This window comes from Danaus plexippus (genome assembly GCF_018135715.1).
Source record: "Danaus plexippus chromosome 9 unlocalized genomic scaffold, MEX_DaPlex mxdp_26, whole genome shotgun sequence".
In the NCBI taxonomy this organism is placed as follows: Eukaryota; Metazoa; Arthropoda; class Insecta; order Lepidoptera; family Nymphalidae; genus Danaus; species Danaus plexippus.
The window spans coordinates 2,147,514-2,164,013 of NW_026869848.1; the positions used below are offsets into that span (position 1 = coordinate 2,147,514).

A 16,500-nucleotide genomic window follows, 5' to 3' on the forward strand; every position below is an offset into this window, starting at 1 on the left:
AGAAAGCTACAAGGATGCGGGAAGTGAACGACTGCTCAGTCCATTTCATGGACTTTCTGCTGATTAAAAATCCTTGGTTATAGCTTTGCTATAGTTATGGAGATCAATCGATATGCACAGCGTTTTAAATTATGTTATACATTATGCACTAAAGAACGTTATGTCCTTTATTGACCATTGTTTCATTAGTAGCAAAGCTGGCTTCTTGATGCAACTCTAAAAAGATCAAATTTAAGAAATATGTTTCCTGGAAAGACACTTGAAATCGCAACCCTCAAATGAAAGCATTTCATCAATCCAAAAAAAAAGCTTTAATGAAGTCTAATCTCAATCGTATTAACCTTATGGCGTAAAACTGTAAGCTCACATTCTGGGAGTAGAACTTTCTTATCCCTAGCTAAAATTGTAGAGAGAAAATCCTGTCAATCCTCTTCCTTTCCCCTCCGGGTTAATTGGGGCATTAATCCATAGATAAAAGGAGAAAGCAACACTGTTTAATTTTTTTCTGGTTCAAAAGAGAAGCTAAAAGTGGATTGACAGTTTCAGAAAAGAAAAGTCTTAACTTCCAGGGTTATGGATCCTGTATGACAGATAATTCAGATGTTCGTTTTACTAAAAAAACTGGTGACTGGAAAACTTTTATTAGTATTAGTACATTATTGTATCAATTTGAGTTCTAAAAACACTACTCCAAGCAGGTCGTCCGTAGTTTGATGATTTGGTTAAAGTCTATCTAATTAGTCTGGAGCACAGCCGTAAAAAAGCTAGATTCCAGGTATATTACTATATGTAAATATATATACATTACGGGGAGTTAATGTTTTTTGTACTATTAGTCACTCGTCGTGCATCCATTCGTTCACAGTAGATTTTTCTTACACCTGGAAGAGGCGACACGCTTCCTCAGTTTGTAAACGCAGCAAGAGATTTTAACAGTTTGCTGTGACTGTGCTGCCTTCTGTTTACAATTTTGATGTTTTCAAAGATACAGTGAACGGACCTTTTACTTGGATAGTACGTTCACCACCAACGCTTCATATCTGCCTACCAGTATGTGGAATAATACTCAAATACGTTCCAGTTAGTATAAAAACTATTTATTTGAAATAAAATTTCATACCATGAATATTAAAGTTATGGAACAACAAATATTTGGAATAATTATATAGCAATACGTCATTCTAATCATAGGAGCTTTAGATGTATGTATAATGTATATAGTAATCCATCAACAGTATAATTACAATATTCAGACCCACAGATAGGAGGAAGTTGACTATCAAGATTAATGGAAACAAGTAGAAGTTCAAACACAACATCCTAGAGGCCTAAAATAGTTTTCAAATAATTTTGTTATATCATTCAATCACATGGTTGAAGCATTTATAATTTATATAAAAAATGTAAAAAAAATACTTGTAATAATTTATAGAAAATCTAACATATAATATACCATATTTCTAAATCACTCTTAATACATGAACTATTAAATATGAAAACTTAGAAGACAGAAGAACTGAATGGCACAGTTTAATTTGAGCTTAAAAATAACAACATACTATATTGTATATATGCCTGATATATACTTCTAGTAATAAAATAAATATATTTGAAAAAATAGCAAAATTATTTTCGTGTCTGTATGGCCGTATTCTATATAAACTTGTGTTTTCTCCTTGAAATATCATTTTTATAGCTGAACATACATTCAGCTTACGACATAAGATTATAAAAATGTTACTTGTCAATTGCGCCTCAGGAATAAAAATATGCGAAACATCAATGTATCCGATATCCTTTGCCAATATACATATATAATGAAATTAAATCCTATGACACTTTTTTGACATTAAATTTCATTAACAAAGGACAACACTACTGTGCTCTTAAGTAGAATCTCATTTAAAAATCATTTTGCTACATTTATCATTATTTATTACAAATAAAGGACTCTATAAACAACTTTTCAACTATAATAGCTTTATTAGCCCCAGCCTATTGTAATATGAAAGTAACATAATTACAACAGAATACAAAATATTTTTTATAATTATATTTAATTGTAACAATTAGAATTATTTTATGAGTCAGAAAAATTTGCTCTACAATGCTGTAAAAGAATGGTTTTTATCAGGTTCGACTTTGGGAGGAGTGGGTTTATGATTTTTTATGTACACTTCGTAACACGTAGTTTACAATGAATACATTTGGTTTCTCTTTGTATTTTTCAATTATTAATTTTCCATATCATAATGCTCAGGAAATTTGGGATCGAGCCCAATCAGCCATTATCACAGTAGGTAAACGAGTTCTAGGCCTTTCTAGGGGAGGACGGGTCATTGATAGTGGGCATGGTGGTGGAATGACGAAGTGCAGGAGGTGATTCGTGAAAAGAAGCCTGCCTTTAAGGAGTGGCGCCAAAAAAACTCTTCTGAAGACAGACTTGAGTACATAGTAGCGAAACGTGCCAGTAAAAGGGCTGTTGCCAGAGCCCACAGTGACTTGTTATTAGCTTTATATAAACACTTACACACATTTGAAACTGCAGAGGGGCAGAAGCTCATTTACAAATTGGCACGAGCCCCGGATAAAGCGACGCAAGATATCGCAAAATGTCTTTGCGTCTAAGATTCCCAGGGCACGCTGCTGTGTAATCATGCCTATGTGAAGGAGAGATGAAGATGCTACTTCAAGGAGTTGCTAAATACTTAGCACCTATGCAGTCTTCCAGCCGAGCCACCTTGTAATCTTGGACTTATTGCCCCAATAACACCTGACGAAACTCGGAATTGTCTTCGACGCATGAAGAATCGGAAAGTGGTGAGACCTGACGATATTCCGGTGGAAGCGTGGAAATCATTGGGTCTCTTGGTGTGCTCATACTGACAGACCTTTCAAACACCTCTTGAACTCTGGGACTATGCCACATCAGTGGCGTTACAGCTACATTACCCCTCTTTACAAAGGCAGGGACAGTGTTCAAGATTGTGGTAGTTATAGGGGCGTTAAGATCATGAGTCACACCATGAAGCTCTTTGAGCGCATGATCGACCTCAGGCTCCTCCGAGAGTGTACTGTCTCAGAATATCAATATGGATTTCAGCCAGGATCGGGCACCTTCGACACCATTTTTACCATCAGAACTTTGATGAAGGCAAACAGGGAAAAAGGAGAGATCTGCAGAAGGCCTTTGACTGCGTGCCTCGTCTATGTATCTGGTGGGCATTGCGATCCAAAGATGCATGCGATCCCTGAGGCCTATATTGACATCATCAAAGACCGTGCAAAGTGGAGGAGTTTAAGCAGGAAGGCAGACTCTGGCTAAAACTGGGATAATTGCCAAGAAGAAGAAGACTATACTGCCCAACCGTAGAGGTGTCCAATGTTATGGACTGCAATAAACATAATTAGGAATGTTAATATGTTAGCAATTTTAAAGTTTTAAAAATCAAATAGATTTGTGTATAACCACTACTTATATATATTTTATAAAAAAAAATTAAAGTATTTAGAATCTTTAAAGATTAATGAGACAATATAAAATATTGTCTAAAGAGAAATGAATAAAAATATTCAATATAAAATTATATATTAAACCCGATAACATTTGTAATATGTTTAGTCTCTAAAAATAAATGAGTATGAAGTATGTAAAATATATGTAATCAAAGATTCATTCATCATGCTCAATGTGACAATATAAAAATACCCACCAATAAGGCGTGTATGTCATTATCAATAATTCACAGCTATTGTAAAAGTTACAGGAAAAGGTTCAGAATTCCAAAGGCTCTTCAATATGTCTAAACCCTTTGCTATATTGCTTCTAGTAACATTATGTGAAAAATCTGTCTTTTCTAGTAATTTGGGTATATACGCAATAAGAGATAGACTCTTACAATTCAATTTAAACTCAGTAAAATTAGAATGTGTCTTAAGAATTGTACAACAAGAAGTTGAATGTCAAGATTATTTTACAGTTTTACATCAGTCACATTACGGAGATCAAATTATAGAACATTTAAGTGCAACCAATTGTTACAGTTTTATTACGAGAACTCCAAAACCACAAAAATGGCTCCTACGATCTGAAGCCTACATTATTTTAGTGGAAAATGTCACCGACTTTATTGGAAGCATTGATAAGCTGTCCAAAGACTTCGCATGGAATGCGGTAGCAAGGTTCTTTATTGTAATACGTCAGTTTGAAAACATGCAACATCTTGATCTTTTTAAAGTTTTGGCTAAATTTAATATTTACCATGTGCATGTTATAACCTCAGAAACGACGGACAAAACATTAATATATACATATAACCCCTTTGAAAATAATCGATGTGGACATGTTGATGAGAATGTTATTAAAATAGATGATTGCAAAGGTTTCATTCATAATGAATTAAATGAAAATGAAATGGAAGATCTATTACGACCCTGTCCTCTCGCTGTATTATCCAGAGAAAACCCACCAAATGTTATTTTTAAAATGAATAAAAAATTCCGTCATGGTGGAGTTGCCTTAACAGGAATAGAACAGTATATGTTAAACAATATTGCCGAGAAAGAAAAATTTAGATTTAATTATATATCTGTGGTTAATAGAAAATATTATTACAAAAATATTACAGAAGACTGTGCGACATCTAAGAGTCTTTTACAACATCTACCAAAATATCCATTAGGGTTCAGCATCGGCGGATATAAGTCTACGAAAAAAGGATCTGACTGTTACGATTTCATATGGGGTTACTGCTATGGTAACATTAATGTTTACACCGCTGTTCGTCACGAAGAAGAGTGGAGGAAATTGATTCAAGAGTTTGGGACGACAACTTGGGCTTTAATAGCATTATCATATAGTTCTGTTACTATTTTTTTATTAATAATATACAAGTTGTCAATTGGAAAAATAAATAAAAAATACGTCATCCTAAGAATATGGGGATATCTACACAACAGCCCAGATAAAGAACTAATTAAAATCCGAAAATTGAGAGTACTGCTACTTACCTGGATTTGGTTCTCATTTTTTATAGTAAATTTTTACAATACAGCCCTATACACACTTATAACTGCTCCAGATAAAAGAGGTGTTATTATAAAACCGGAAAAATTATTTTCATCGCCTTTGAAACCTTGTATAAGCATCAAATTCCGACAGTGGTTCAAACTTGCTTACAACATTACATTACCGACGACAAGCGAGGGAGATTGTTCTTATGATGATACAGCATTAGATGCGGTAACAAAAAATGAAGACCTATATACTCTTGTTAGTGAACCCACACATTATAGAAGGGACTATAAATATCTTGATAAGTTTGGTCATCCCATATTGGAGAGATTGCTCTTTGGAACAGGCGACTTTTTATACATAATTGTTAGCAACAGAGGATTTCCATTGCTAAATAAATTCCAGCGCTATGCATGGTACCATTTTGAATCCGGATTGTTATTAAAACACACAGAAGATATATACCATAAAATAAATATATTTACAGAATTCACACCTTTCTCGTTATCAGACTTGAAAGTTCCTTTTACTGTATTGTTTGTAGGTTACATCATTTCTTTCATTGTTTACGTCATAGAAATTAATCACTTACATTGACAGTTTTATGAAGAAAAAGACGAAATCACACTAAATCACACTAAATATGATAGAATTAAAATAAAAAAATCTATAATGAGGTTAATTAAGACGAAGTATTTTATTTTTGATATCTAAGACTTTCAAGTGTATTTATTTAAATAAAACTAAGATTCTCGGATATACTACACGTTAATTATTTAAAAACTACATACTAGCAACGTTTTTCATCTCGTCTGATGGTGGTCACGATCGCTGCAAAGGAACGTCGGGATTATGTAGGATTAAAATCATAAAAGACGCGTAAGACATCCGAAAATCTCTATTTTATTTTTGTAATTTAAATATGATGTTAATATTGTCACGTCTAGAATATTTTCACATTTATGTTTTTTTTTTTTTAAGTGAAGCTGATTTGCTTTCCCATTACTATTAGAAATGTATAGATATGCATGAGGCTGTTTCTTCATAACAAGTGATTTTATAACTATTGTAAAACCCAAAATCTTAAAAAGAAAATTTTGAATCTTTGTACTGCAACAGTACAATTAAGTAAATAATTTTTCATTAATTCTGTAAAAACTATCCATTTCGCCTCACAATATATTTATACTTGTATCTTTTATGGGATGAATTGTATGAATATGTATTTGTTAATTAAAGTTTAAAATGTATGAAAACTAATTGAGTAATAATAATAAAATTATACAAAACGTTACAGGTATTTTTAACTAACGCCTGGTGAAAAAATACATAAGTAACGTTTAATGGATATTGCAATAAAGGAACACTCAGTGGAAATTATATTACACGATATGGTATCGATGAAGGAATTAGGACATGGAAATTCATGAATACCATTTATTATCATTTCTAATGGCCCTTTTCACCTTTCCAAGCCACTAATGGCCAAACTAATTTCAGCATGTAATATGAATTATATGAGAAACAATACAAAATCCCAGAGGATATTTGTGAGTCGGCCTCCAAACCAGACATATTTTTTTAAGCGCGTTGTGATTATAGAGCTTACGGATCCTTGGGAAACGAACATCCCCAAAGACCATGCCATCAAGGTCCATAAATATTACGAGCTCACAAACGAACTCATTTGAAATAGCTTCGTAGTGGATTTGTACGCGGTAGAAGTGGGAGCGAGAGGTATAACGGCAAAATCTCTCTACAACCTATTAAAAGACTTGGGCCTGTCCAGAACTAATATCAATTCATTCTTGGAACGTACTTCGAAGGCAGCCCTAGTAGGTTCTTATCAAATTTGGTTAGGTAGGGGGAGGAGCTTGGACGGTGGAGGTGAGCTTTTAACGAGCGTTAGATAGGGACCCCTTGAACCTACACCTGGGTCGCAAGTCCCTGGCACTGCTGAAGCTCGTCTCCCTGCATCGCGATGGACCCGGCAGCCGCACGGTGATTCCATTGAATGCTAAGAGGTTTCGTCTCATACACAAGTCTTTATTGTTAAAATCTAAAATAACATATTAAAGGAAACATCCAATACTGTATATTACACACTAAGAGATGAACCTTAGTATTTTCCTTACTTCATTTGATAAAAAAGCTCTCAGTGCAAGTTGAGTGAAGCGACCTCAGCGTTTCGGTACCTATCGAGCCCTTTTTTTGGACATAGCTTCCGTTTCCTGGCCCTAAAGTTGAAATTGTTTGTTCGATTTAATATAATATTTTCAAACACCACCCTGATAAGTGGGCACCGTACAAAAAAAATATGGACTCGATCGGACATTCGGTTGCCGAGATCATCTCCGTGGATGAATGCCCAAGTATTGAGTTTACCTTCCGCTCTCTTCGCTCGCTTCACTCAAAGAACTAACTGTGAATAAGTGTGCGAGTTAAGTGTTCTCGGTTTTTATATAAAAGGCGTAACATAAAAAAAAAGGAAAAAGTATATAATATTAAAACAAATTATCTATTTTAATTAGTCAGGTCTTAAAAATAATGAACTCCATAATCTTTTAATTATAAACATAATAACGGTTTTTACTATAAATGTATATATCAAATTTTATCATGAATCTACTAAGATGATCCACAATATTATAAAACTAACATTTACTTATAAAATTGATAAATTGTTATACATTTTGAATACAAAAGAATTAAGAAAATACAAGAATGCATTTAAATATATTTTATTAAAACAATAACCTAGTTACTTAAAATAAAAAATATTTGATTTTTAATTTTAGGCAAACATTTTTTTATTAAAAAGTAATGATAAAAGATGCGTGGAAATCTATTTGCATCAATAATATTGATAACGAATCGAGACTAACTCGTGAATAATTGGAAGTGCTGTCATTGGAATGCAATTATTGCTTAATAAATTACAAAAAAAATATATATCTTAAGTTTTTTTTAAAGTACAATTATATGAACAATATCTACTCTTATTTCTATTTAACCTAATACTAAAAATTATCTCCTTAAATCATTCCTTTACTTTCTGGTATATATCAAAAATAAGAATACTAAGAGACAGACGAAAAGTATAACCACTGTCAGTACCTGCAATAAAAATCAATTAAAAGACAATGAAAATAATTTAAAATTTGAATAAGATATAATCAATATGTTCAAATACAAAACACAATTTTACCTTATTTTGCCAAGTCCGATTTTTGACGCACTGATTGTAAGGCATAGACGTAAATGTGACAGAGTTGTAAAGAGGCACCCAGGTATCCGGCATCAGCCAAAACAAAAAGTCGTCTAATGCTTTGCGTAGTTTATACGAAGGACGGTTAACTAAATCACGCATCTGAAAAAAAATTATCAACATACCGTCAGTGACATTTAACGTAAATATCAAAAAACCAACTCCCTATTATAACATAATCTAAAAGGAGTTGCCATAGATTAAAAATGTATATAAGTAATTTTAAAATAAGAAAAATCGTAATAACTTTTGATAAATAATAAAATATTATTTGCAGTATTTTATTTATATTGTATTATTATTATTTTTTATCTTAAAGTATTGTGATAATGCCGCACCTCTATATAATTATACATAGCAAGATCGCTAATTGCGAAGGTATCACGCCATCTCATAGTAGAGAACTCTTCAAGAATGCTAGCGAGATGGTCGTTGTGTTTCTTGAACAGTTGATCTAGTAGAGTGCAGTCTTCGAAGCCAGCGTTCATGCCTTGTCCATAAAAAGGAACAACAGCGTGAGCCGCATCTCCAATAATAAGGGCCTTGTCTTTAACGTGATACGGGCGACACTGAAACATTAAAGTAATATATGATGTAATGTGACATGCGATAGATAGAAAAAAAATTGAGGTGACTTAATAATAATTTCACTCCAAACATAAAAGTGCTATAATTCTAATAATTACAAATTAGTAATGTTGTATGAGACTGCAAAATCGTTGACAAGAAGTTTTATAATGAACTTAATAGTTATAAAGTAATATAAGCGAGTTAGGAAATAGTAGATGCTCAAAACTTTATTTTAATTAAATATACATACGTATAATATTTTCATATAACTAACCGTACGGCTTTTACTTACTTTCACGGAAACGAGTGGTGAAGGGGAACCAGCGAAAAAATCTTCTATTAATTTCTTCTTTCCTATCAATGGTATTGAATCCGGAAAGTATTTCTCAAAGAATTCTATAAGAACTTCTTCGGAATTAATATTTTTAAAATTCTTGAAAGGCATAAAAAGTGTAACCGTCCAAGAGCAATCTTGATTTGGGAGAGCGATCATCATGAATTGTCCTCTTGGCCAAATATGTAAGTAATTTGGTGGCATTTGAAACTGTAAAGAAAATTCTATAAGTATAAATGATTTGAATTCGTTTAGTTCTTGTGGTTTCTTCCCGCGATATCCTTCTTCATCGCTTGCGTCAGTCAATGAACTACCACACTTACTCCCTTTCATCTCCCACCCAAGTCTTAAAGATTTAGGTGTTTAACATAATACGCAACATGCGTGCTGTACAATAATTATTTTAAAATTTCTCCCAGTAGGAGTTTGATTCCAAGATGTACCAAAAAGTAGAAGTTATAGTGATAATTATCTCCAATAACCAAACGTATTAATCATGACGCATGAAGATTAACTTACACCATCATCGCTTCCTGGTGGGATGCACAGTTCCAAGTATCCGTGTTCAATGTACTCCTGGCTGAAGTTAAACAGCGGCTGCTTCATCATCTCCTTGCGTACAGCCGAGAAAGCACCATCAGCACCGATGATCAGATCCGCGTTCACTTCCACTGTCTCTCTAGTAGCGGTGCTGTAGATATAATCACGTTATTTTATTCTTACCAACTGCTATTACAGAGAACTAGACAGCCAGAGATTATATAGATTGGTCAAAATTATGTTCCTTCAGCCCGGTTTCATTATGAATATTTGCATCTAAACGTATACATTCAACAATTTTTAATAGCTCATCGTAACTAATAATTCCTTTAAAATTTTCTGCGACTTTTTTACCCGTCAGCTTACCAAGTCTTATCCAACGCAATACAACGAAAGTAATTTCTATTGTAGACATTGTTTCATAAAAATGAAGTAATTTTAATTAAAGTTCTTTGAATGTAAATTAAAAAAAAAATATTTACGAATAAAATAGTTATTAAAATAACCTATATATTGTATAATGTCACTATTACTAAAAAATGTTCCATAGTCATTAATTTATTATATACATATTATAATTATTGTATCAACAATGGAAATAACATCAATTCCGACATAAATATAACAAAAATACAATATATGACATAGTAAATAAATATATTACTTTGTAAATGTCAGCGATCCGTTCTTCAAGTTAGTTTGTATTAATTTGTAGTTGAAGAATTTTTGCACGTTGTCGTATTTCTCTGACTCTAAAAGAAATAACAATAAAAATATAGAATAAAAACAAAAAAAATTCAGAAAGAATGTAGAATAACACGAAATGTTAAGACACAAGACAATGCATAAATCAAATAACATCGATACAGCATGACTTATAACCAACTACGTTCATCACAAGGAATTTTTATCTCGTAAAGTTAACTGTTTAAATTCAAAGCATTACTCCTGTGGATATTTAAAAGCAATATATATAAAATACAATCGTAATAATAACAATAATTTAGAAACAAGCATAATATATTTCACTGTAATATTAGAGACATTACTCAAACGTATAAAAGGTTTGTACTTGTTCTTGTTATAAAATAAGAAAATTTACTCACCTTTCAAAAGCAGTCCGTTTAAATAATTCCGACCAACTGAATATATGCACTGCAAACAAATATTAATCAAATATAAGAAAGCTTCTATGTGATTTCAGTTTCTTTAAAACGTAATTTAAATGAAAGATGAAAACACTTTTGATTCAAATACACAATAAAATGATAAAGAAGTTTATTTCAAAGTACCATAATAATGGAGAGTCTCATAGTTATAACAAGGAAGGGATTTTTAACTTTAATTAATGTTAAATTGTAAAATTTTCACACAAACAGCAATTATATTGTTTAAATTATAGTATGACTTAAACCTTCCTATAACCAACCGATGTCATCTGTGTAAAAGATACACAAGAAAAATTCTCTCACAAGAATATATCGAAAATAGTGCAATTGAAAGGATGAATTTCAATTTATACCGAAATACCACTTTAGTTTTCAAATGAAAATTTAATAGATAGACTTAGAACTTAACCTTTCTGACGAAAACATTACACGTATAATACCATCAATGTATCACTTTTGTTCCTTAACGCTCAGTATATACGCACATAAAACCTGATCTAATGATATAATATAATATAAAGATAAAATATAGTATAATAACACATCACCAAAAAGTTTCATCAAAATCCATTCAGTAATTTTTGCGTGGAAGAGAAATAAACATGCATATACCCATTAATCCCATGATCCAATCAAACTTTTGCATTTATAATGTTAGAAGGACACTCGTAATTCTTTTGCTTCATCCAATATGAGACTTTGGGCCATCTTTACCCTAAAGAGGATAAGTGGGTCCAAAAGTAAATTTTTTTACCTCTAGTACGATGTACCCAGGGTATAAAATATTTCTATTAAGTCAAGTGTCATATAACACCTGACAGCTCTGGTTTTCGATGATCCCATATTCTGATACGGTCTAGAATCTTGCATACCCGGATGAATTTTATTACGGGCGTATATTAAATTTTTAATATTTCTTTATTTGATTTAAAGGCTAAATAAAGCCTTAATCATCAAGTAAATCGATATGTTCTTCACCATAATTCCAACACTACTTTTTTTGCCCAGACCACTTTAACAGTAAACTATATATATATAATCTGCTCATTTGCCTCTTAAATAATTTAAATGTCATGCAAATACTTTATAAGTAAGTGAACAAAAGAAATTATTGTGCCAAGGAAATCTATTAAATATAAATGGAAAAAAAAAATATTTTTTTTAAACTACCAATTAAATTGCAACACGTAAAAAAGCAGTTTTGATTTTTTCTCAAACCCAAATTGACTTCATTGTATTTAAATACAATAGAAAGGTTGATAATTGCTAATTTTTTTACATTTTTTAATTTAATATTTATAATTTATTTATTCTCAGTCAAGATGAACCATTTAACAACACAAAGAAGGCACACTAATTAATCTTTCACTATTCCACAACAACAAAAATTTTAATGAAACTAATATATTTTCGGATATACTACGCGGATTTTATTATTTTTAAAACTACGGATTCACATCTCGTCTGCCCGTGATCACGGTTGCTGAAAAGTAACCGAAACGTCGGGAGTATGTAGTTTTAAAAATAATAAAATCCGCGTATTAAATCCGAAAATATATTAGTTTCATTTAAATGAATAATACTCGCGAAAGTCTTAGATCTCATTATAACAGCAAAAATGATAACAGATAAAATAATAACGAAATAAACCGCAATAAATACTTTTATTACCTGGTTGGTTCTAGCGTCGTAAGGCATGGAGTATGTGGAACCGTCAAGTCTGTGGATCATTCTTGCTCTCATGGGTATACCATGCTCATGAACCATCTGGTCTTCCAAGCCCACGCCTTTCAATGCCTGGCGTCCTCGCACCGATAGAGCTAAGTTTATTGAACGCCCCCGAACTTGGGGAGTTTTTCTTATATCTATAAAATAAAACATTTAATCAAAAGTTAAGTAAAACCAGATTTCCATTTAAACTTAATCTTGATGATCAGAATTGACTTGACCTAAATATACCTACTACTTTGTTTACCTTTAGTAAACAACTCCTATCTAATTATAACCGCAAAGTGTCTTATCTGTGTGTTTATATTTTTTATATCAAGTTATTGAAAATAATAATTTCCTTATAAAATAAATTATATTACGGTAACCAGCTTACCTTCGCGGTATTCGTATAAGGACACTCGATGGCCTCTTTGCGCCAAATACAGGGCTTCAAGTGATCCAACCTGAAATACAAAACCGTCAATTACGTTCTGTGTAAAAAAAAACTTGAATATCATTATATTATTACAAATTAAAAAGAAATCATTAATTTAATAACGATATTTTTGTACTTCTAAGTAGTTTTTGTTTATAATGGAAAAGTGACAAAAAAAAATTAAACACTAACTCGAAAACGGTGCCAGTAAAGGGATGTATGTGTTTTAAACATTATTTAATGCAAACACAATATTATATCTTTTTTGAAACCTAGAAATTAGGACAACAAAACGAAGGGCTTTCATAATTAAATCTCAAAGTATGATCATGTTGTATTTCAAAGTCCTTTGATTGATGGGTATAAAAATAACAAAACAAACAAAAGTAACTAATACATTAGGAAAATTAAAAAGAGATAAATTATTAAGTCTATTAGACCTTTAATTGGGTTTATAATTTTGATTTATGTCTTTATTATGACCACACCGAAGTAAGTACATTTAAACCAGAAATTTCAGTATATTCAATTCATTCAGTGTTCCCATTATTACCACTTTTAATATATTTAATAACTAATAGAATTTGAATTGAAAAAAAAAAACAAAACACACACACATACATGCATCATCACACTGCAGACGAAGCGTTTACTATTTTTCATTTATAAATCTTCACTTATAATATTAACAACAACTATTAATAAGACGCGACGTCCCAAACTTGTCCTAAGCATACAGACTGGCTATAATATAATTTTCTTTGTTTAATTTTTTTTTTTAAATGGTAAAAATACTTGAATAACAGCATACAGTTCGGTTTACACCTTTATTCCTAAAAATATAAGGTTCAGCTTAAAATTAAGTTTCGTTCTCAGTTGACTGAACATTTTTGAACATATGAAAAATCAATAAACGGTATAATTTAAAAATTACTGATTTATAATTAATTTTTACTAAATAAAGCATTAAATTATTTGGTTTCACTTGACAATAAAATTTCGGATCTATTATTGTATCGTAAATATATAAATAAAGTGAAATAAATCACAAATTTTTGAAATCATTTACTGGTATGAGCACGTATGAGAGTTGACCGACCTTTTGACATTTCCGTACCTCTTACGCCATGACAATTTTTTTTTAAATGTCAATCATATCATTTTAATATAGAACCCGTTGCATAGACTCAAATGATAAAATTCGAAACGTTCCAACGTGTATACTACTAGGATTGCAACCCTCTGAAATTTAATAGTTTTCAAATTGATAGCTAAATCGGTTTTTTTTTGTTGAGAAAAAACTTACAAAAAAAGAGCTTTTACAAGTCTTAAATTTCGTTCAAAACTGTATTTTAAAAATGAGTACAATAATGTGGTGACCTTTTATATGTAAGATGTAATAATATAAAAATCTTTTTTTATTATTATTATTTTGCACGATCTATTTTTAACTCAATTAAAATACATTCTGCTTACAATGATTTACTAAACGTGTTAAAAATACGAATATTTTATTATATACTAAGATCTAATATTAAATATAATTTATAATATATGTAGATTTTTAAACGAAAGACTATTTTTTTTTACAGGTACACGTCCATTTATACTCAGTAATTTAATATTTAGAATGAGGTCAATTTAATTAACCCCGAAAGGAATTAGTGGTTATAGAACATCATCGATAGATTTTTATAGGCTTAAGTATTTTTTATCCAATTTACGTATATGAAATAAAAAAGTAATAATAATAAAAAAAACGTTTGATATAAAAAGATTATATTAACTATAATTAATAAATTCATAATTAAAACTAAAAATAATACATATTAAATAAAATGATAAAAAAGTAAAGTCATTATAATGAAATATTAAAAAAAACTCATTTTACAATCAACCGCATCAAAGATAAAAAAAACTTTAATCTGTTAATTAAAATTTTAACTTTCGGATCTTTACGAAAGGTTATGCAATAATGACGATTATAAATAGGGCCTTATTTTAAACTGTTCAAAGGATAAAAATATACATTGGCTTAATAAATAATAATACTTACTAATCCTCCACCCACCACTGCAACGTTTAATTTATTATTCCCATTTGCTGTCATTTCGATTCAAATAAAATGAACGTTAACAATTTTTATAGACTATATACCGTGTTTATGTCTCGTCGTCCAAGACACAACTAGCCAGAGTTTGGCGCCATCGGGGTTTGATATCGACTATTTTATAATTAACGATTTTCTCGATATAGTGACCCTGGTTTCTTCATTTACGTTATTATTTTTTTATCAAAAAGCCTACGGTTAGCGAAGAGGCTTCTATATACGTAGAAAAATTATTATGTCCGTAATATGATGAACATCACGAAATAATTTTCTAATTATTTTAAGAGTGCTAATTAAATTTTTTAATATGTAATTAAATGAGAAAACTTTACAATTTCTTAAAATTTGTAGCAAGCTTTTCTTTACCTTATTTTTAACAGAAATCACAATAAGAAGAATAGATTACATTAATTTATACTCTGTATCGATTTTGATATTATAGTTATAGATTATGTTTCATCTTCCTACAGTTTGAAACCCGATACACATACGGTAAGTACGTATAATATTTTTTTAATTGTCAACAATACCCCTGAATACTTCATAGAGGCCGAAGTATTTAGTTACAGATATCACGTGTCATTTAATCAAAATAAACGGATTAAAACATAATATATTTATATATGTATTTGTTTTCATACAACATTTTCGTAATAATATTAATTAAAAACACAAATAAAAATACAGTAATTAAATTTATTATACATTATTTTAATTACTTCATAACATACAAAGCGTAATATTAAATATACTTATAACACAAAATCGTAAGCGTTTTGATAAAAGTGATTACAAGGTTAGTCAATATAAATCAGCTTAATCCTGAGTAAAAACCAAAAATAATTGTAAAAATAAAAATACTGGGATATGAAAAATAATTTAAAAGACAAAAACGAAACCGCGGAATTATTAGACAAAAGTAATAAATATTGTATCCTGTAAAGAGTTTGTCACAATAATTAATGAACACCAAATATATATATATATATGACTTCGCATTCACGAGTTAGTAAACAGACATACTAAAAGTCAACAAATTAACAAGCGTTATTCAAGTTTTTAATATGGCAATTTATTTACATTTATTTACTGTTGTTTATTTATTCACATAAATTATATTCATGTTCCTATTAAACCTTTAATACGTCACAAATAAATATAATATAGGATATCAATGCGATGCCATTATCTTGTATAAGTTGCATAATTTTATCCCCATAACACTAACATCACGTTAACGATAAAAGAGTGACTGTAATAATGAATCAAACTCACACTGAGTATAAATAATCTAAAATCTAAATGAAATACTGTGTGAAGGTGTGATCAAAACATTAATGAAATAAATT

At 30.5% G+C, this 16,500-nt stretch overlaps 2 protein-coding genes across 2 annotated transcripts; one reads left to right on the forward strand and one right to left on the reverse strand.

Annotated features, from left to right (window-relative positions):
• Window positions 1-3,799: 3,799 nt before the first annotated feature.
• LOC133320172 (uncharacterized) lies at window positions 3,800-6,335 on the forward strand. Its single transcript, XM_061527567.1, has 3 exons — window positions 3,800-4,579; window positions 4,649-5,242; window positions 6,312-6,335. The coding sequence occupies exons 1-3, from the start codon at window positions 3,800-3,802 to the stop codon at window positions 6,333-6,335; spliced, it is 1,398 nt and encodes a 465-aa protein (XP_061383551.1).
• Window positions 6,336-7,739: 1,404 nt separating this feature from the next.
• LOC116767305 (kynurenine 3-monooxygenase) lies at window positions 7,740-15,238 on the reverse strand. Its single transcript, XM_061527542.1, has 10 exons — window positions 15,098-15,238; window positions 13,000-13,069; window positions 12,567-12,760; window positions 10,833-10,881; window positions 10,391-10,478; window positions 9,706-9,877; window positions 9,145-9,396; window positions 8,621-8,851; window positions 8,223-8,384; window positions 7,740-8,131 (listed from the first exon to the last, which is right to left on the reverse strand). Exons 1-10 carry the CDS (start codon window positions 15,149-15,151, stop codon window positions 8,063-8,065), a joined length of 1,341 nt encoding a protein of 446 aa, XP_061383526.1. The 5' UTR covers window positions 15,152-15,238; the 3' UTR covers window positions 7,740-8,062.
• Between the last annotated feature and the right edge of the window lie 1,262 nt (window positions 15,239-16,500).

Excerpts from the sequence above, each read along its gene's own strand:
- LOC133320172 (XM_061527567.1), top strand. The coding sequence starts at position 3,800 with ATGTCTAAACCCTTTGCTATATTGCTTCTAGTAACATTATGTGAAAAA. Across the intron at positions 4,580-4,648 it reads AGAAAGAAAAATTTAGATTT|AGTCTTTTACAACATCTACC; the intron begins AATTATATATCT and ends GCGACATCTAAG. Across the intron at positions 5,243-6,311 it reads ATGATACAGCATTAGATGCG|GTATTTTTAACTAACGCCTG; the intron begins GTAACAAAAAAT and ends AAAACGTTACAG.
- LOC116767305 (XM_061527542.1), bottom strand. The coding sequence starts at position 15,151 with ATGACAGCAAATGGGAATAATAAATTAAACGTTGCAGTGGTGGGTGGA. Across the intron at positions 13,070-15,097 it reads CAGTGGTGGGTGGAGGATTA|GTTGGATCACTTGAAGCCCT; the intron begins GTAAGTATTATT and ends TTTGTATTTCAG. Across the intron at positions 8,385-8,620 it reads CTATGTATAATTATATAGAG|ATGCGTGATTTAGTTAACCG; the intron begins GTGCGGCATTAT and ends ATTTTTTTTCAG.